Source organism: Ptychodera flava, chromosome 7 (assembly GCF_041260155.1).
Source record: "Ptychodera flava strain L36383 chromosome 7, AS_Pfla_20210202, whole genome shotgun sequence".
Taxonomy (NCBI): Eukaryota; Metazoa; Hemichordata; class Enteropneusta; family Ptychoderidae; genus Ptychodera; species Ptychodera flava.
Window position 1 is genome coordinate 36706069 of NC_091934.1, and position 19407 is coordinate 36725475.

Sequence of the window (19407 nt, forward strand, 5' to 3'; positions counted from 1 at the left end):
TCTCAAAGAATGATCACTGATCTAATTTACTGAGTCACAAAATTATGTAACAGCTTATTCTAGTGGCTATACATACCCTCATCAAACAGCATGCAACATCTTTTCGTTTGCTATACTTGACATGTAAAATTAAGCACTTTACAACATTTTCATCTGATCTGTGACTGTTTTTCTACTTCACGGTAGATCTTACCCCAAACGCACAGAACGAGGATTGAAACATTGCGGATTAGCGAAGGATAAAACTCATAAGCAAATCTTTTTTACAAGTGTCCGCCATAGAGAACGCGATGATCAGTTCATCCATTTTTCTTGATATATGGCAATCATACAATTTACCACAGGACACGCATTATGACTAGTAATCTAACAAAGCTGCAATATGGTGTTGTCATAAACCATATGAACACGGCCAATCTGTTACCTCTACTGGAATTACAAGAGCCGAGCTACCCCCCTCCGGCTAGACACTTCCGCAAATTTGTTGGCAACTTTAATTGTCAAGTGAAAGATGAAAGAATAATTCAATGACTATTCCATTGCCGATCTGCCTTGAGGACAAGTTTTATTCCGGGAAAAAGCCAAATCCAATATGACACCATGCTCCTTTTGAACTATGAGATCTCCTAAAAGAGCTCCACTCAGGAGACAAGGTCCGTGCATTCGCCTTTTAGATGAAAATGATGCGGCCATGCCACTGTGGCTCTTTGTTATACACACATTTGATGATTTGATTTCCAAGTCATCCAATCTCGGCGTACTTGATATGCACAGCTGTGAAAGATGCATCATAAAACAGTCCTGTCCACTGGCAATGCACTGTTTGAATATAACATTACGAGTTTCAAAATCCTCAGTGATTCGACTCACCCCAGAATACTGTCTTATCACAAATCAGCAATGAGTTTTTTCATGTCCTAGGTCACATTCTTTTTACTTTTAATAAATGACCACATCGATGGACGTATTGACAAGATTTTAATCAAAGGATGGTTTTCTTCATTTCAAAAGAACACCTCTGAGTGTCGCTTTTTTATGTGCATCCAAAGTGTAAAGGTGAAATGAGTTGAATATCAACTGACTGACAATTTTCTCATTTGTATCAGTATTAAAATACAGCCCCACAGTATTCTTAGATCAGTCTTTCAAAGAATAAGAGTAGATTCATATTACTCCTGATACCAAGAGAATAACTGTGTTTTTTTTATTCTATTTTAGTTTTCTTACGCTTGAACTATGAGTGTTCACTTTGTCATGCATTTTTGTTTTCTTAATCCTTCTTCTACAGGAAGCGTAACAGTGTACAGTTACCAGACTCACTTTATTCACAGCTATGGTATGCCAGATTTTCAATGGACTCACTCCACAAGTCCGATAACAGAGGGGAAGCCAATTTACATAACAATACATGATTTGCATATCCCTTTGTTGTGAAAATGTATTCTTTGGTATGGTTGTTATCGTATGGACAGATTGCTCAAAACAGACGTGATGTTGAAGAACACTGGTGATTAAACTATCTTTCACAAGTTCTATTTCATTTGACATGTCATGCAGTCAATGTCCCAACCAACTGTCTGAATAGGGATAATAAAATAATCGCAATCATACCAATCCATAATCCGATAACACTAGGTCAGAATTTGTAAGACAATAGTTGTAAACACAGACACAAAACAGCACAGAACAGACAGCAAATAGACGGTACACAAACAAAGTCAAATTCATGAAAGAAAGATATATGGACCTCTGGCCAAAAGACCAAGAAGTGATGTCAGGTGTTTCGAAAATAGTAAGCGCATCCTGCCCCACATGTGGCACCCGGCATATATCAATCTGTAAGTCAGATAGGTAGCGGTCACTAACCAAGGCCCAATGTCACCAATGCCATCAGTGATCATTTGTCGAAAAAAGATATTGTATTTATCTACCAGCTTGCCATACCTGCCAAAAAAGCGTTCCCCCCCCCCCATATCAACATTAACCTGTTCACCCCTTACTCTCTGTAAGCAGGTCCACAATCACCATTGGTAACAGTAGGGTTGGTCAAACCATTGCGATGTATAGGTTACTTTTTACCGACTGCTTTAAATATTCATTGCTTATATTTTGAAGATGCCACACTTTAATATAGGTATAAATTCAACAATGTTTTTAAAAATATGCAATAATACATGTACTATATATTTCATCCGTTAATTTGCCACATATCTTCCATCAAAACAGAAAAACAACACATCAAGAGAAAAGAAGACTGTTTTAACAATTTCCGACACACACTGTAACTTAATATCAGCTGTCACATGAAGCATAACACATCTCTCACAACACCAGCATGAACAATTATATTTCAATATCCTTCATTTCTATGATTTGAGATTGGAAAGACTCCCATATATGGAAAACAGTTGTGATGTTTCTGTGTTTAGAGAAATGAAATTCAAATTATCATCAATCTGACTTACTCTTTCACTGGGTCTTCTGGGTCTCTTGGGTTTATTTCTTGGAGGCAGCGGATCATCCGGAGGATTGTTGTCTATAGCCCAATACGAGCCCTACAAATGACAAAACAGGAAAACCATTTTTTGAAATATTGAAGACAAAGAAATGATGTAAAAATGAGAGCGGAAAACTAAGTACCCTCTTCTTAACACTTGTACACCATTGATAGGCAAGGTTTTTATCACTCAACACGGTAAAAGTTGATGAGAATCCTTTGTGCAACACAAACGAAAACACCTTTTATAAAGACTGCCGAATGTTATGCAGACTGTAATCAAATTTTATAACTAGCAGCAGAGTTCTTTTAAATTAAATGTTTTCATTAGAAAATCATTACTATTGAACAGCCTGTTGCAGTATTTGAATGGGTTTTTTTATCAATGTCAACGTTTCACTTGCTTCTCTACATCAACATGTCCGAAGAAATATGAGATGTGACCATTCTACAACCAATTTCACTCAAGCTTGCTGAAACGGCGTCTCGTATGTACATACGTGCGTGTGGCCACTTTGATATGTTATAAAATGGAACAAGTGAGACAATACATGCTATCTCAATCAAGTAATTCAACCTATGCAGCAGGAACATGTACACTTGAGACTTAACTGGACACTTCTTGTTACAAGCGGATTTAGTTTCAAATAAATGAATACAGAGTCTACCAGCTGTAGTAGTAGTCTAGCCCTGCATACGATGATGTGTCTTCCCAGCATCATAGGGCCTCCCACCATAGCCCTGCAAGGTCCATCAACAAAACCAGCGACATGCGGTTCTAATTTGGATCACGCACAAAAAACTACTTTTCTAACTATATTTCGGCCGGAATCAACTTAATTCTGATCTATGCCTGACAGAATCACTCAACCGCTCACAGACTGGGCTCTTGACTATAGCATCGCCCGCAAACTAACAGTTTGTGACGTCACAAGAGCAAATTTTTTTGAAGTCTGTGAGTGGTTGAGTGCTTCTGGTAGGTACAGATCACAATCGAGTTGATTTCAGCCAAAAAATAGTTAGAAAAGTAGTTTTTGTGCACGGTCCAAATTGAGGCCGCATGTCGCCGATTCTGTCGATGGACCTTAGCAGGGGTTGTGGTGGGAGGCCATACAACGCCGAGCATCATACTAAGGGCTACATTTAGTCTAAATGAGACGTTGTCACCTTTATGAAACTTTGTTTCTGTTGTTTGTGGCTGATAGCACATGGTTCAATGCTTATATATTATATTTGTATGCTAGACAGCCTATAAGGAAGTCAAATGACATCGGCTATAATTTACGACATTTTATCTCTGTGTTGTCATTTACTATGTGCAATACATTTTTCTGTCTAACACTGATGACAGCATAAAATTGCAGGTAACACAGACAATAATGTTACAGGACGAGTTGGTTTGGCACCAAACCGGTGACCTATTAATTTATCCAACCGATCGTTGGAAACGATACAACTCTTGGTGTATCCATTGTTTTCAGATGACCCCAACATAGTAAGGGTCATCTACAACATACTGTACAGGTCAGTCAATTCAAAATTATATGACAGGTTTATTTTTCGATCAATAAAAATTATCTTACTGAAGCTGCGTGAGCAGTAAAATGTGAAAATTCGGGGGAAGAAATTACTTTCTGTCGTCAACAAGTCTGCCAAGAAACACTACCGCACACCAAGTAGAATGCAATTCTTGATGGCAGAGTACAGAAATATCTTGTATTCACACTCTTCCTAATTAACTGCAAAGACATCAAATTAATTTCCTTGGGGAGCTTCACTATCACGTGACAACTGCTCGGTTCTGCATTTCATAAGAAATACTCAAATTGCAGTGAAAATTGTTTCTTATTTTTTTTGAGATTGAAACTAACTGTACAAAGCGGCGTGTCGCGTATAATCATAGTTTGAGGAGGATTATTTTTCCCTTTGCACAGTGCCTGCACATTGCAAAATTACTTTCCATTTCACACCGCATAAAATATATCAAAAAGAAAATTGTCTTTTTTGGCCTTGACAACCCTTTTGATCTATATTCTTTACGCATACATTATTCTCCTTGTCAGAAACCACAGAAAATGATTAAAATTTTAAGTTAATTCGATGTGTTACATTTTTCGCTTTATATTGGCACAATGTGTATACTGTTTTAGTGTAACACTAACAATCAACTTGAACCTATGTAATTAAGGTGAATGATTATTGTGATAATGAGTAATTAAAATGAAATATACGTATTGAGAGCTTTTTTATTTTCATGATAGAACCATGAACAGCACATGAATAACGTGATGCTAGTAACGGATAGAATGCTATACACAAATTGCAGATACAAGTACTGAGCCGTACATGAGAAAAATGAAAAGACATGCTGAGTATGAAAAAGAATTTTTCAAATTTTGTCTGTTGGCTTTGAAATCAGAGTATTTGTAATCCCTGAAGTCTGGTAAAGTCTGCTAGCACACGGCAGGTGTCCTTCCATTCAACCAAAATTTTCTTCAGAAAAAAAAGTTGCCGGGTTTTGAGTCTTCGAAGCAAGCTTTAATTCACCGGATGAAGAAATGTTACCATTGCAGGGACTGATATTCTCTATGCCTTTCTTGGCTGCTACGTTTTTTATCACACAGCCTAGTGTGCCCTCATCAAGAAATATGCACATCTCCATGTGAAATGTGCAGGAAATCTGTGTTGTTAGACTGAAAAAGTACTTGAGAGTTTACAAAAAATTTCCATAACCACAAATGTGCGTAATTTTTATGATAACCAAAAATTATTAAGTGTTGTAATTTGGTAATATCAATGATTTCATTATTACCAAATTACCATACTTAATAATCTTTGGTTATCATAAAGTCATTGATATTTCTTAATTATTTCAGCAAAAGATTTTGGGTATGGAGGATCGCACATTTATTTTGTTGATCAAGAAAAATATTGTCATCATGTTTACTCATCAAATATGACATGATCAGAGAACATACCATCAATTTAATTAATCCTTTGGGTACTGTTATTTTCTCCACTAAAATGTTAGTGCAAATTTTACGGATTTTTATTATTTTTTCTTTAATTTTTTTGATAATTTTGGACAAAATCGACATCACTCTTAATTGGATTCAGCTTTGGGTCAGAACTTGGGGGGAAATCTGAAATAGACCGTGTAATAATTTATAAAGGCGACAAAATTTACTTTGGCACTCAAAGCAAATGTAGCAAATGACTGCCAGGCACGTGTAGCTGTATAAAGAAATAACAAGAACTGTGAATCAGTCAGGAAAAAATTATGATTTGAAAAAGTGCCGCTTGATTTTCTTGTTCACCTGAAAAAAGTGACACAATTTTACTGCAATGTTAATTAATAAACCATTTTCTTATCACTTCCCTCACTGCAAAGTCAGTAAAAATTCAAGACTATTTTCAAAATCTTGCCATGGTATGTCATGGCAGGTTTAGTCGGTAAAAGTCACAGGTACAGTATCTATGATTTCAGTGACCTCTACAAGTTAAAGTCTATGTTACAATGTTAACATGTTTTGTGTCACTTGTTTTAGCGAACTTGACCTGATAGTGACATATGAACTTGGCAGGGTAATGGTTAAAGGAAACTGGGGCTTCTTGAAGCAACAATTTTCACTATGCTTGAAAACTCAGCAATACATTTGAAAGCTATGATTTTCATCACTGTAAGTCCCCTGAGTGACATTTAAGTCTGTAATACTGTGATTTAAAACTTCTTGACAGAGTATACAAAACTAATCCTCTCCCTTTTTTTCAAATCACAAGCAATAATCTGCACTTCACTTCACTTCACTTCTTTGTTGTCATCTTCAAATGGCTACATGTACTCAGAGACCATTATTCTGCATCTCAGAAGATCATAACTGATTGGTAGATTTTCATCAATTACAGCAACTTAAGGAGTCTGAAACTAGGGCTACGGTGCAGCTATTGGGCTGTTTGAAAATGATTCAATAATAACAATAGTGTTCAGCTCACTAATTGGCTAAAAGTTTCTGAGACACTGTACATCAGCTTCCATTATTATCTGGAAATTTTGCCCTACAACAATAATCACTTTGAATTGACTAAATAAACTTACTGCACAAGTATTCTATATCTTAGTTTTGTAACTTTAATGCAAAATCAAAAATTTTTTTTATTATTTTTGTTCACTAATTTATTGCAATTTATTGTATATTTATTCTTCAAAATTTAACAATACTGTACATTTTAGTGTCATTCTTATACACGTGTATCTTAACCATTTTACCACACATGTTGGTAAAACAATTTCAAATTTTGTATAGCAGAGATAAATCTCCATGGAAGACGATTGAAACTCATCAAACTGAGTGTTCAAATTCTAACACAGATACTGATGAGTAAGAATCACACGCCATGAACCATAAATTCGATAAAACTTGTCTCGGAAAGTTCTAAAAACTTTACAGTGTCTTTCAAGAGACTTGTTATAAGGTGTAAGAATGTTTGCCAACGATGTGGGTTTGCCAACGATGTGGAATTTGTTCTCTAAAGCTACTGCACATTAAACAGTAAGACAGTTGCACGGCACAGTATGAATAATTAATAAGACAGGATTAGGCTATTGCTGAAAGGATCAATCTTATATATTCTGAACTAAAACTTTCAAACATTAACTTCACAGATACTGTGGCTTGTAATCCTGGCTATATAACGGAAAAAACTATCACTTTTCAAGTTTTATGGTTAAGTTAATGGTGCACACAAACAAATTTATAATGTAATGCCTGATCATTTAGTGTCTTGACAGTTCATCTGTACAAATCCTGGGAAAGACTGTATGCTAATTAGGTATATGTTCTTCCCTCGCTTCTCCACAAGGTGATTTTTGAGGGACAGGCCACCCCTGTATTTTTTTGAGTGATCTATTCATATGTTAACGACCAAACAAAATAGTGTATTTTTTGCAACAAAAGAATATCAAAATTACGTATTGTTATGTAAATTGCCATCACATAGTTTTTCCAGACTATGGAGAACACAGCCTTCTACTGGAAATTTGCTATTGTAATTTTTTAATTTGCTCGTTCATACTCTCATCCCAAGGAATTTTCTAGTACCTATATTTAAAACTTTATAATTTGCCCTGATACAAACTGACTCCATGGATTAATCTATTGGGTTTTTTTAAACTTCTCTCCCTGATTTTCATCCATGTCCTAACCTTATGTTTGTTTTCACATTTGTTGCACTTTATCTACTTATTCAAAATTTTACTTTAAAAAGACAGAAAAGATACCAGTGCCTCACTCTTCAGAAAATATACTGCATTCATATTTGAGAAGAGATTAAAAAAAAAATTATGCTTCACACTTACAGATAAAACAAAATACAATTGTCCAAGTTCAAGTGTGCAAAAATTTCACCCCGCTAGCTCAGAAACAACAACTAGAGAAAGGTACTTATCTATAGATGACCAATCTAACACTTATTAGACAACCTCGTTCCACTGATGCACTAACAAAAGCAAAGTACCTATCATATGTCGCAGACAAAAATAGTGTGAATGACCACAACAATGGAATTTTCATTTTCTTGCACAATATGTATATCAAAATATGGATGTCATCGCATGAGAAAGTACCATGGTGGCCAAGGTAGCAAAGCAAACCATTGCAGTGTTATATGTGATAATTATTCAAATCATAGAGCCTAGGGTCTATGTTCAAATCTATCATGATCTAGACTAGACTATGTGAATTTTGGAATCTCTCACCATAATAGTTTGTTATTTACTTTCAATTGTCAAAATGTCCATAAAGTTTGAAGATGTGGTTTTTGATCATTGTCTACGGTCTTGGTTTGGTGAAATACCTGTCTGGATAAGAATAATTTCAACAACCAAAATAAAGACTGTAAAATACTTTTCTTGAAATGTATTTGCAGATAAAATCTGTGTACCGTTACAGGTCACAAAATTTGCATAAAGGTCATGAAGCAACATTAATCCTTCTACTTCTTCAAGACACCAAACTATTTCATGGAGTATTGTGTTTTTAATTTTGGTTATTACATGTACTACTACTATTGGTGTATGAAATATTTACATAAAAGCAAAATAAAAAGTATGAATATTTTGAAAATGGTATTCCAGTTTATTGAGATCTGAAGATGTGATTGTATAGTCTGCATTTATGTGATTGTTGTGTCTTCACTGTTCTGTAAGTAAGGTATCGTTTTCTTTTTTATTTTGATTCAAAACTGTGAAAATGGGTACACAGTAATCGTACCATATGCAATCTAAAACTGGACTGTTATGCAAATATTGACACCTTGGTACATTTGTAAACAAGACTTTCTACCAGATTTTTGTTTTCAAGGCATTCCACAGTTAGCAGACTGAACGTGGCCTGGATGGAATGTTGGAGGTTCCTAAGGTAACACGTCATAACACGTTGGAGTACTACACTGCACCTGGCTAAACCATACACCTTGCCACTGTAGCAAAAGCACCACAAAGAAACATAGAATCTTGATTCACGTGAGGTCACGACGGAGAGATAAAATTCTCAGGGAAGAAAAAGAAGCAGTACAGTTTTGAATCAATGAAAGAATGTGTGGCGGGGAATTCACTTTACAATGGCCTACCACAATAATAGATGACGTCAGAATGCCTTTTGTTAGCCGCTCCTCAGGAACAATGCGTGACAGCATTGATAGATCTATTTATGGCATGGAATGGTGTTTTTGTTCTAACAGATCCAGACAAAGATAGGACACGTACAGAAGTTCGGAACTTTTTCAAACAAGACTTTGTGACGTCAATGGTTACAAAAGAACAGGCTGTACAAAAGAAGTTGTAATTGGCGTTGATTGCTTGGCCATGCACGTACACCGTGTGTCACTGTCACATTACGGTCCAGGAATGAAAGTAGTACTAGCAATGGTCACTTGAAATTAGAAAATTTGCCAAGCAAGTTGCTATCTCTTTTCATACGTTGACATGATAAAGCTTAATAGGTTGAAGTGAATTTGGGGGTACATTTGACTCAAGTACTGTGTTGTAGCACATAATTTCATTGGTTTTTACGGTGCCATCTTTGCTATCTGTTATCTATGAAATTGTCTATGCTTCTTCCACTGTCTATGCATGCTATTATACACATCGTGTAAGCTCGTAACCATAGACTACTGCTGTATATGTCTTTGCTGTTACTATGTATGATACATGTATACTATGTGTATGCTATTTATACTGTGTATGCTATATGTATATTGGATACACAATACAGGTATTTAATGCAATTTATGAAATAATGCAAAATGTACATCAACTCTCAAGAACTTTTGTCACAGCAATTAAGCATAGTGGCCACTGCTCTTTACTTTTTGGTAAAACAATAGAAACCATTAACATAACAGTTAACTATTGTTATGCAAATTAGCCACTATGCTATCAGAAATTCCTGGGGACAACAATGATATTTATAATTTAATAAACACCTAGAGTGTACACACATAACTGGTGGTTCTGTGCAAGGTTGAAACCAGGACCTGCCTGGTGCTACTGACAATAATACGAAGGATGTTTTGCAAATTCAACAAAATAGAACTGATCGAACAGCTTTTCACTGAATAATTTTGATCACGTATGATTTATACATGTACCATATTACAATCACATGTACAATGTCTGACATAATTGATGATAGCTTGATTTTTATCTAAAATCAGAACACAGTGCTCCAAAGGTGACTGATCATTATCAGAACAAATTGTCGGACAAATTCCAAATGTTATACTGAGAAAAGAGCACAGAGTTGTAAATTAGAATTATTTGACATAACATTGCAAAAGTTGGTAAAACAATGGCATCCATGACCTAGTGACTACAGCCTAACAAATGAATATTCTCATTTCAATGAATTGTAGGGTGAATATTTAAAACAATCAGATTTTTTGCACCTTACAATATTCTGAGCATTTTTTAAATTATCGAAAATTAACATCATGAAGAACTGGGGCTAAAAAACAATTTAGTGGTTGATACAACTAAACTAAATATTTTACATAGAACATGCAGATTGTCTAATTCTACAGGAAATAGCTGAGAGAATGAATAATGAATTATGAAAACATGAATGTGACACAAGTTATGCACGATAGACGATACAGATCAACTGACGTAAAGAATAGAAGACTGGTTTACATCTAACTTAATTTCTACCGTCGGATAAAAGCCGGAGTTTACAAGACAATACTGTGTATTCCTTTACATTTGTTGCTTGGAATGGTAGATACAGAACTTGATCATAAACTGAGTTTTGTGAATATTTCTTGGCAAGCGTGGTGCCAGTGGTGTAGTATCTTGAAGGTAAAAACGCTCAGCGTATTCCTCTTTGCGCATAATTAATTAAATCAAAACACAGAGACGCGGCTTATGTTGACAGTAATGATGTGGACAAACCCTTTAATTTTTGTGCCAGCAGCACATCTCAGGCATGTAGCATGTAATAATGAAGTGTTAAGAATACAGCGTCTTTCCTAGTGGAAATATATTCATACAAATTTTACTAATTACATTAATATTTCCCCCGTATCTAATCACAGGTATAGTTTGTCAGTTTATCAAAGGTAAATTTTCTTATTATTTAAAAGAATCAAACGGGTCATTGCGCAAACATTATAATGTTTGTGTGGATTCTTAAGGAAAGAGCATTTGAAGTACAGTGAAACCTGTGTATAAGTGGTCACACTAGGGTCCAAGAAAAAGTGACCGCTGTATGGCAGAGGGCCTTCTATAGAGAGTGGGTATGGCATTACTTTTCATGCAGATGGTGTTCCAAGAGATGAATTTAGGAAATGATAACAGTAATAATAAAATTCAATATCACAAATCTCTGAAAATCATAACACTCGCCTTTAATTTCGAAAGCAAATATGATGCAGCAATAAAAATTGGTCAAATTAGAGTAATTTTGTTGCTCTCATTCTAAGAATTTGTCAAAGAGGTCTTTCAGAGTCAAATATACTGACCATTATACACAGGTAATGTACCAAGTAAGAGCAATTACATTTGGCCACTGACCATATTAGGGAGGCGGTTGTTCAGTAGAGGGCTTTTTAATAATGTCCATTTTATCATTTAATGTTTTTCTGCCCGAAGTTTTACCAATTATGATCTAAACCCTTTGATTCAGAATTAACCTGTTACACTAGTTGTGGAACCCATTTTAGCACTCGTCTAAATACTATTTTACCACAGACCTCATGACATCTTGCTAAATCAGCAAGACTTGTTGTCACTCTTGACATATCAATCCGTTGTGACAAGAATTGAAATTTTTCCATAAATATTCATTGTTTTATTTTGTACTTATACAATTTGTACTTGTTTTAATTTTATTTTCTTAATTTCTTTTCATCTCTAGTGAGGAATGAATAATGAATATTAAGAAATATCAGTTCATGATTTGTCAAACAAGTTTCATGTAACTGACAGCAATATCAATGTACAGGTCTATACATCGAAACAATGCCCCTTGTTTTACAACAATGTCACATCCATCAACATGCATTGTATCTCCCATTCCTACGGCTGAGCTAATTAAACCACAGAAAATAATTGGTTCCCATGAGATGATGAGAATAAAATCATTATGGTAACAACAACATATATCATTAGCAAATAAACGCCTGTTTGAAAGTCAGGAGTCAGTTTAATACCAACTTACACAAATATTAGATGCATCGACTGTGGTAAGATAAAATTCCATGAAATATTTCCAGAAATTCAATGCTTTTCATAGAAAGAGAGATGATTTTCAGTTTGATAAAGATCACTTTTGCGATGACAACGCCAGCTTATCGGTCAGTTCAATAACCTCACCAATTTTTGGGTAAATTTTCACAATTATCTGATAAGCTTCATCAAACAGCGTCCCAACAGGGTACCTGGATCGAATATGCAAAATAATGCGCTTTATGAAAATTGAGCTTTACTGAAATAAATATGAATGAATGTAGGAAGCCCACCTGAAACCTTTATACCACTTGTAAACATTACATAACTTGTTTACATCAAGAATATTTGCATATTCATTTGTGATTCATTTGTGAGTCAATATAGGGAAATTTACATCACAGTTTTTGTCTGCTCTGATAGTAACCACTCAAGTACTTCCTGTTGTAGATATCTTTTGTGATGTAACTTCCTCTAATAGACAATACTGTCTATGAAATCTGATACTGGCCACACAAATCTAACATCCCATGCAGACAACACAGTATTGTTCAATTATCCTAACAGACTCAATGATCCTGAAAACGACAATCTCTGATTCGTTTTCATCATGCATCATGATAGAAATGACTACAAACACATCTGAAGATATAACTTCTGTTGATTTACATATTTTGATAATACACACATGTATCAAAACAGTTATGTCTTTACAAGATTGAAGAAACTTGATTGACGAAGCAACGAAAGTGACTGTATGAATTTCCATCAAGTTGTGACATCCCCAACAGTTATTGGTTAAGATAAGGTGAAGCTGGCTGGTCTTTTGATTTTTGAATACTGCAACTTGAACTACCAAATATTGTACATGTCATTTAATAATGTACGTTGTTCATTATCAGATGTCACATATAAAACACTGCAAGGCCATCTAATAGTCAAACGTTGACAAATTACTTCTTACGCTTTTCTCTTTTCTCTCAAAATCAAACCAAGATTTTCCTTCAAACTTTTCTCTGGACAAAATACATTCAACGTCTTTGATAGCCTGAACATGATACTTGCAACACTAGGCTTACAGCAAAAAACAGGATGGTTGAACAGTCTCATATACATTACGTTTACTTTTTTGTAAGTCCCACACAAGTTCTATAGATAACATTGTAGATAAAAGAGCCGACTCATTTGAGTGAAATACCAATCATGTAACACTCCACTCCACTGTTTATCCTTGTGTGTCTATAAAAACAGATTGGCATCAGTAGGTATACATTGTATTATGGTTTGTTTAGCCAGAGTGCTGTCCTAATTAACTTCAGTCTCTACTATCAACTCAACAAGTAATTTATCAATTCCCTTGTGTGTTCTATCCAGACACTCAAATGAGTCGGCTCTTCTTATCTACAATGTTATCTACAAAACTTGTATGCTACGTACAAAAAAGTAAACGTAATGTATATGAGACTGTCCAACCATCCTGTTTTTTGCTGTAGTAACAGTTTGTAACAGTTTGTTTTGTTTCTTAGGCTTACCATTACCAACTCAGCTATTTGCATGCCAAAAATTTGTCCCAGAAAATTTATTGTGCATCTTTTTTTGATACAAATATTTCTGAGTAAATGTTAACAACCATCTCTTCCATAACACTATTCAGATTTATGTGAAAATGATCATTTTTTTAATTATTCATTGTTAACTTCTCACCTTTGAAAATTTTGAAACATTCACTCTGCCAAGACATTCTGATCAACCAACCCCGCTGCATCAAATCTTTATGTCAAATTAACCTTTGTCACTTGATTTCTATGCAAACATGTGTGACTATTGTACCACAAGCAAAAATATGCAACTAGCAACGGTAGTGAAAAGAGGTTCTGAAGATCAGTCACGTCACAAGGTTCTTAATTTTGGAAGAAATGTTTATGATTACACTTCACGGTACCATAAAATTTTCAAATTCTGACAGACTGTCCCTAGAATTTACTTTTCAAACTAATCATCTTTGAGGAAAATTCTCGGATGATGAGATTTCATGAACCATTATACATGAGTATAACACATCCCATCCTCATCATCGTCATCATCATCATCATCATCTTTTCTCGTTGTTGCTATAGTGATACATCACACTGATTCATCATCCAAGATATATTGGCATATGGAATCGTAGCGATAAGATTTATCCACTGATTAGCTGGCATAAAGCCAACTGATGAATTTTTCTTGGAAAGTTTTGGCATTACTCCATGCTACCACCAGCACGGATGTGTACACACCCACCCATCAGTCAATTATTTTGACTCAGTCTACCATGAGATTATGCCCACTGGTGTTTTCTGCTTTCTAATGAGCAGTAAAGGGGCAGCTTGTGCCAATCTTGTTACTGGTAGCTATTTGACATGGAGTGGTCAAAGGTAAACGTAAACATGTTGCATCTCGTTTCAATCCATGCCGCCAAGACACAGGACAAGTCTGCCGAAGGTCTGATCCAATGGGAGCGGTACACGTCACATGCTGCTTCCCAGAAAGAACAACCTGTTTTCCATCTTGACCATGTGAAGTCTGGCCTCTACTGATGGTCAAATCTGCTCTTTAGAAATAACTTGCCAGATGCAAAGCAAGCTTCAGATATCCAAATTCCTAACCTTTTGAGTGCTGTAATTTTTCCTAGATGTACCAAAATTTCAGTGCAAAATTTCACCAATTTTTATGAATTTTTCTGTACTTTTTTTTATAATTTTGGATAAAATAGACATCACATTTCATTGGTTATAGTTTTTTATCAAAATTTTTGCAAAAGTCTGAAAAAATTTGACTTGGGTATATTTTATAAAAATTAATTTTACAAAAATTAACTTTGCCACTCAGAGTGTTAACAGCAGTAACAGAGAACTGAACATTGGTTTCACATCAGCACAGATGATTCAGCTAAGAATTCACAGCCAACTACCATATGTGATGATGCAATTTTTTTTTAATACGGTCTGCCACTTGAATAACTTCTGACTTTCTGGAAACTTAAATGTAGCTTAGGTTGTATTTAAACCATTTCCATGGCAATTACAACAATTACAACAATTTCGCAAATTTGTCCTCAACTGATGTTGAAATGGGAAAGCTGTAACGAAGTCAGACCTCCTCCAACTAACCAGGGCAGGTATATGTGTTGATCAAAGTCAAAAGTGTTGTATCATACTGTTCTGAAGCTGGCTTCACAAGCTTGCCAAGATAAACTATACTCACAGGAAAATGATTACCTGAGTCTCCTATAAAAAATTGGTTCTTCAAAATTGTGTTTCTTACAATCAATAAGGTTGTTTAATTTTTACAACATTGTCGAAGAAGCCACTAAATGTCTTTTGAACATCTTATCTACTTGGCACAATGTTAATATTTATTTCCATGAGCTGGCACAGTAACATGTCAAACATAAACAAGCGTCCTGATGAACATGCTTACTCGAGTGAACACGTTCACGGTGAAGGTGGGCATGTGTGTTAAAAATGTGCCTGCTGGGATGTTGGATTCAGACTGTACTGTATATACATGCATACATATATACATGCATACACACATACATGCACACATAAAATATGCATGCATGCATACATACACGTACACACATACTTGCCTATGTACAAATATGGCTGGATGCAGGCATACAAGTACACACATTACTACACACATACATACACCCAACACATAAATACACACACATGTACACTACATACATATTACCTGTGGCAAATGCATAATACACCTATAGTATAACCAGTACCTCCCATTATGTTATGCATGCTACATACATGTATTCAAAGGATATGAACACTAAAGAAAGCATTCAATAATTTCCACAGTCTGTTTGAAATTCTCAACCACTGAAAATATTGAATAAATAGCAAAAAAGCACCTTTTCCTCAACAGGACACACAAAGTTAACTGTCCCTGAGTTTTTCAACAGTCTTTGGAGTTGCAGTTTCACATTTGTCAATGATGTTAAAAAACAATGGTCAGTATGACATAAACAAAACTCTGCTATCAAGATTTACGTTATTAAAAACAGGCATAGACTGAGTGACATGTGAATGTAACTTTTACAATACATGATATGATGATGTTACTTTCTCTCATGTCGTTCAAACCCTGCAATTGTATACGAAACACTGTATATCTTTATTCACTCAGAAAGGTTTGTAACAAATATGTAGGTTATTTGTGAATGGGAGTTCTCAAAAGATGTTGTACTTTGGTACAGAACTGACGCTGTGTAAACAGTGGGCTGGACGGTTACCTGGGCAGTGCATTGATTTTTACTCAGACCACTTTGCCAGAAGCATTTTTTCGATGTGATTTGGAAAACTTCACAGAAGTGGCACAACTGGTATTACAATTTAGCTTGATTTTGATATTTGCAAGTCAATTTTACTCAAAAGTCATTTGAAATTGTACATTTTTGACTGATGATGGTCTGCAAAGTACAATTGTGAAAAATTTTAGTCCCTGGTGGCAAAAATGGCCTTCAGATTTTTTTGAAACAACGCAATGTGAATGCTCTTGGTTGTTGAGAGCAAAACCAAGTACACTTGCATCTAGCATGCAGGAAAGTAAAAAAACAGCCCTAGCTGTGGTTTAATTTTTCAACTGTATTATGTGCACTACACCACCGGAATTCTCAAATTTCATTGCATACCGATGCAATGCTTCACCAGGCAGATAAAACTTGGCTGCTTTCCAAATACAATTATCTCACCATGTTTCCTCAAAAGAGAAATGAAACATGGATCTCTGGTTCACTGCATGGCATTTTCCGTCAAAGAATGTCTCTCTTTTTTTCTAGAAAATCTGTTGATACCATAGCTGTAAAATTGTACTGGCGGCGAGGAATATATATGTCAGAACAGTAGTTTAAATTCTTCACCAAATTGTGAAAATAATTTTACATTGTCTAGTTCAAGAAGAACATGAAATGTCAGACTACGCACTTTTATAGAATTCATATGTAGCGTTATTGAAGTTATTTGCATGGCAGACATACACATGTAGTAAATCAATATTTGTTCTAATAGTAAAGATGTCATACTTTTGTAATTTATTTATTTATCTATTTCATTTATTTCAAACTCCAATAATTGACACCTGTTGCAATAAAAATCTCAATCTGCATGTCATGATGTGATGTCTATGATTTTTTCTTAGAGGTTATTTCCTTCTAAATATGAGTCGTGTATAACTTATACATGTTTGATCATTTTCATATTTACATTGTTTAGCTCATTTGCATATCTATCATTTTACCAACTATAGTGAACAAACTACATCTGAATGCTGTTAGCAATTATGAAAATGTTTAAGTGACAAGAAATTACATGTATAAAGTCACAGAGAAAGTACTTCCCAAGTTTAGCATTTTTTCCAAATTTTAGGATAATTTATGCTAATTTACATATCAGTCATGTGATCCATCAAAATAGGAAGCATACCACAAAGTGAGTATTTTCTTGGAATTCTGATCATTCTTTTTACATTTGTTTCACTAATTTGCATAATGATCAACTTGGAGAACACACTTAGGGTCTGCACCACAGCAGGACTTATTTTTGGAAAATTTCAAAGGTCTGGGTCCGGTAGTTTCGGTGTTTAATTTTTTTATAGCATTTCTGCATTTATTGAGCTCATTTGCATATTTTTTGAGCAATGACAATAACATCACAGGAATTCTGTCATTGACTGACAGTACATGTACAAACCAAATTGCCAGCTGACAAGGGCCACCGTTTCTTCTGAGAAACTCAATGGAGGGACAGATTGACATGTACATAAATTGTATATGCATACATTTATATACATGTATACATACAGATATACAAATGATACATATACACATGTATACAAATAAGTACACATACACATAGAGACAGACAAGCAATGGGGCAACTGGAAGCTCATCGCCCCTCATTTGCCAGAAGGGCAGAAGATGATATGAACAAATGTCTTTCCCTATGACTCAGCAGTTTTCCAGTCTCTTGATAAATTTATCACTGAGTATGTTCACTACTAGTAAACAATGCACTTTTTTGTTCATAAAATCTAAACTTCATTTGTAAAAGAAAATTTTAGAGCTCTACACTGGAAGGAAATGGCAATTCCTCAATTGTAATCAGTTCCCTACATGTTTCAAGGCAGATATTTGACATAAAGCCATGAAAACTGCCTCAAGTCAAAGGGTATGTTGTATTGCTTGACAATGGATCTCAAAAATTAAGATGGGAACACTGGAATGCCTCTTTTTCTTATCACTGTTTATGTCTAATCATATGCAATTATACAGAAAATGACATCATATTGACTTTTGCATAGTCACCAACTCCATCAGAACAAGCTACTTCATCAAGATTTTATTGGGGGGGGGGGGGTCTTTGCTGTGCTTTCTTTTCATTCTGATCTAATCAGACAAAATTTATTGACATGGTATAGCTTGATACTGTATGTTTCTTCCACTGTTGTTAAACAGGAACTTCCCTTATAAAAGCCAAATTATCGTAAATCTATGCAAATGTAAAAACGCAATGCTAATGATCAGATGTTCCGTTTTTGGTCCCTGAATCCCATAATTTTGCCATTTTTCAGGCATTCATTGTCACTGGATCTTGCATATGTCTGTGACTATATGGTGACTGAACTTGTGTCAAAAATAAACTGAAAAAAATGTTTCGTTTTTATCGGAGAACATGTTTGTTTCAAATGTATTCCCTCTTTGCATATGTCATGAAAATACCCATCATGATTATTCAAATTTATCATACAGTCAATGCGATGCTGTGAAAATTCAAAAACTCCCGCCCAGGGTGTGCAAATGACTGCGTCATCATTAATCCCCCTATTGTGCGCCCACAGTCTTGTAACTTCCCCTTTGTGTGCGAACAAGCTCAGCATTTTGTTAAATACTACCTTATTCTAATGCTTCATTTTTTTTCATATTTTTTAATTTGCTCTCATTTCATCAAAGTTGTGAAAAACATATTTTTCTTCTGAAATCAACCATATGTAGAACACTCACAAAACAATTAAGGAGTATAGGAGTCTGTAATTTGTAGTCTTTCCTGAACACTTGCTATGGTAATATTGAGTGTTTCTGTGAAAAGATGCAAGAACAACATTTCAATATTCCTTTGTCAATATTGTATCATTA

At 35.0% G+C, this 19407-nt stretch overlaps 1 protein-coding gene across 2 annotated transcripts in view; it reads right to left on the minus strand.

The window, feature by feature from the left end:
- The window catches only part of LOC139137440 (forkhead box protein J3-like), a 56610-nt gene that overhangs the window by 31033 nt on the left and 6170 nt on the right, over positions 1–19407 (minus strand). For both annotated transcript variants that reach the window (XM_070705538.1, XM_070705537.1), the window contains exon 3: positions 2466–2555. In XM_070705538.1, coding sequence (XP_070561639.1) covers positions 2466–2555 — 90 coding nt within the window. The remainder of the gene's footprint in view (positions 1–2465; positions 2556–19407) is intronic.